At 33.6% G+C, this 2,073-nt stretch overlaps 1 protein-coding gene across 1 annotated transcript; it reads right to left on the bottom strand.

Moving 5' to 3' along the window:
• Positions 1–1,201: 1,201 nt before the first annotated feature.
• Positions 1,202–1,762, bottom strand: LOC111915419 (probable E3 ubiquitin-protein ligase HIP1). Its single transcript, XM_023911077.2, has one exon. The coding sequence runs from the start codon at positions 1,760–1,762 to the stop codon at positions 1,202–1,204; it is 561 nt and encodes a 186-aa protein (XP_023766845.2).
• Positions 1,763–2,073: the final 311 nt, after the last annotated feature.

Raw genomic sequence — 2,073 nt, 5'->3', positions numbered from 1 at the left:
AACTACAAATTAGCTTTGCATTTAATCTTTTCTTTATTTTCTCTTTATAGTCTTTGTTGCATCTATTATATTTAGTCTAATTGATCATCGAGTCCTAGGCATAAACCACATGAAGTAAAGGTTCAACCATACGAGGTTCAGCTTATTTTTTTGTATGTGCACTTATATTTATAATCTCTAGAGTCAGCTCTTGATATGTTATTTCTCTTTCTATTATGGATATTTGCTCCTAAGGATTTAGAAAGAAGACTTCTGGAAGCTAAGATGGAAATAGCACTAGCAAATGAGTTCAATGATATCAAAAACTTTGTTTATTTTTTTGTTTGTTGTTTATTTATTTATTTATTTTTTTTTGTGATAATTATTTATACCATAGTGCAGAGGGTTTCATAGCTGGAGGTACAGCTACAATTGTTGAAAAAGTTTTATAGCAGGAGGTACAACTAGAATTGTTGAAAAAACTTTATAACAAATTGATACAATGAAGTCAAGATTGCAGGTATGAGTGATTAAGTGTTTGTTGCATGACAAACGAAGGTGAAATTACTCGTTCACAACAAAATTATATTTGAATTGTGTCATTAAGTTCGAACATACAAAAAAAAACACTTTAAAATAATATGTTGATTGTAGGCAGCAGTGAAATAATCAATGGATACTTTTATTTTTTTTGTAGACCAATTAGTTTTAATTAAAACCTAAAGCTTACTATCATTAATGTCTTGAAAGCTGATTTTGATTATTAACATTAATTTGCTAAACATAATCTTATTTTTGTTTTCCAAGTATTTGAAAACATCTACGTAAAACGACAAATGTCAAAATTAACCCTAAACATTATTATGAAAACTCTATTCTTCACCACACTTTGGATGAAACCAATTTCCACCATTCCAGTGCTCCGATAAATTCACTCCCATGTAATATTCTTCTTGACAAATCAGACATATTTCTCCATCTCCTTTCCTTCGTGTTGTTCTTCTTCTTCTTATTTTTAATCCTCGTCTTCTTCTGCTGCTACTATTTATTCAGTTTCATCATCATCATCATCATCATCTTGTTCTTGTTGTTGACGAGGCTCTAAACTTGGCAATAATCTCCATATATAGGCTGTTGATCATCGATCACTTGTGCTCCATCCACAAATCATTGCTTACTGATCTGGACACTCTTCTATAATCTTGACCGGAATTAATTAACCTCATGAAAGAGCTGTGGACCTGCAGATTGGACACAAGTTTTTCTGCACCAACCATTTCTTGATGCATTTTTCATGATACACATGTCCGCATTTGAGTGTTCCTATCGTTAGACCCGCTTCATATTCTTCTTGACAAACCACACAAATCTCTCCTTCTCCTTCTTTTGATCCATCGGCTTTATTCTTTCCTATAATCGTGACTGGAAGTTCAGATATCTTTCTAAGATACCTCGAGTACTTGTCATACTCAACTACAATCTCTGCAATCTCCATAGTCTCTTCATCATCGAACTCTTGTGATCCATCCACGAATCTAGCAGTGGCAATGGATCCACGATTCATTGTCACTTCCATCCAGAAAGTTGAATAAGCAGGTTCATGGTCAATCAACAAGCACCACAAATCTTCATCACCCTCTTCGATCTTTAGTGCCTGAATTGGAGAGAGGTTGACGCCGATTAGTTGATCGAGATGCAGATGCTCACCTGGCTGTGCGTTGAACATGAACAAGCACCGGGAATCTGCGTCTATCAACCCGTATGAACGCATAGATGTAGCCATAATACGTTTCTCAATTTCTTCTTGATGAACAAATGCTTTTAAAAATTCTGATTTATTGAAGCAGAAACTCTGAAGTATGAAACTTTAACTTGAATTAATCGACCATATGATCTAGTAACATCAAGCGAACTGGTTATTTATAGTTGAAGTTTGCTACTTGCACCGCAAGTTTCTTATTTTAATTAATTAGTTTTATGCATGCGTATAAATTTCGAAATGGAAATCTTATATGAACTGAAGGCATGAAATCTCAAAATATAACTTAACAGAAACTACTTTGAGTAGTTTTGGAAAGATAACATACAACTAAC

This window comes from Lactuca sativa, chromosome 3 (genome assembly GCF_002870075.4).
Source record: "Lactuca sativa cultivar Salinas chromosome 3, Lsat_Salinas_v11, whole genome shotgun sequence".
Taxonomy (NCBI): Eukaryota; Viridiplantae; Streptophyta; class Magnoliopsida; order Asterales; family Asteraceae; genus Lactuca; species Lactuca sativa.
This window is presented reverse-complemented; position numbering and strand designations above follow the sequence as displayed.

Coding starts and splice junctions, on each gene's coding strand:
- LOC111915419 (XM_023911077.2), bottom strand. CDS start 1,762: ATGGCTACATCTATGCGTTCATACGGGTTGATAGACGCAGATTCCCGG.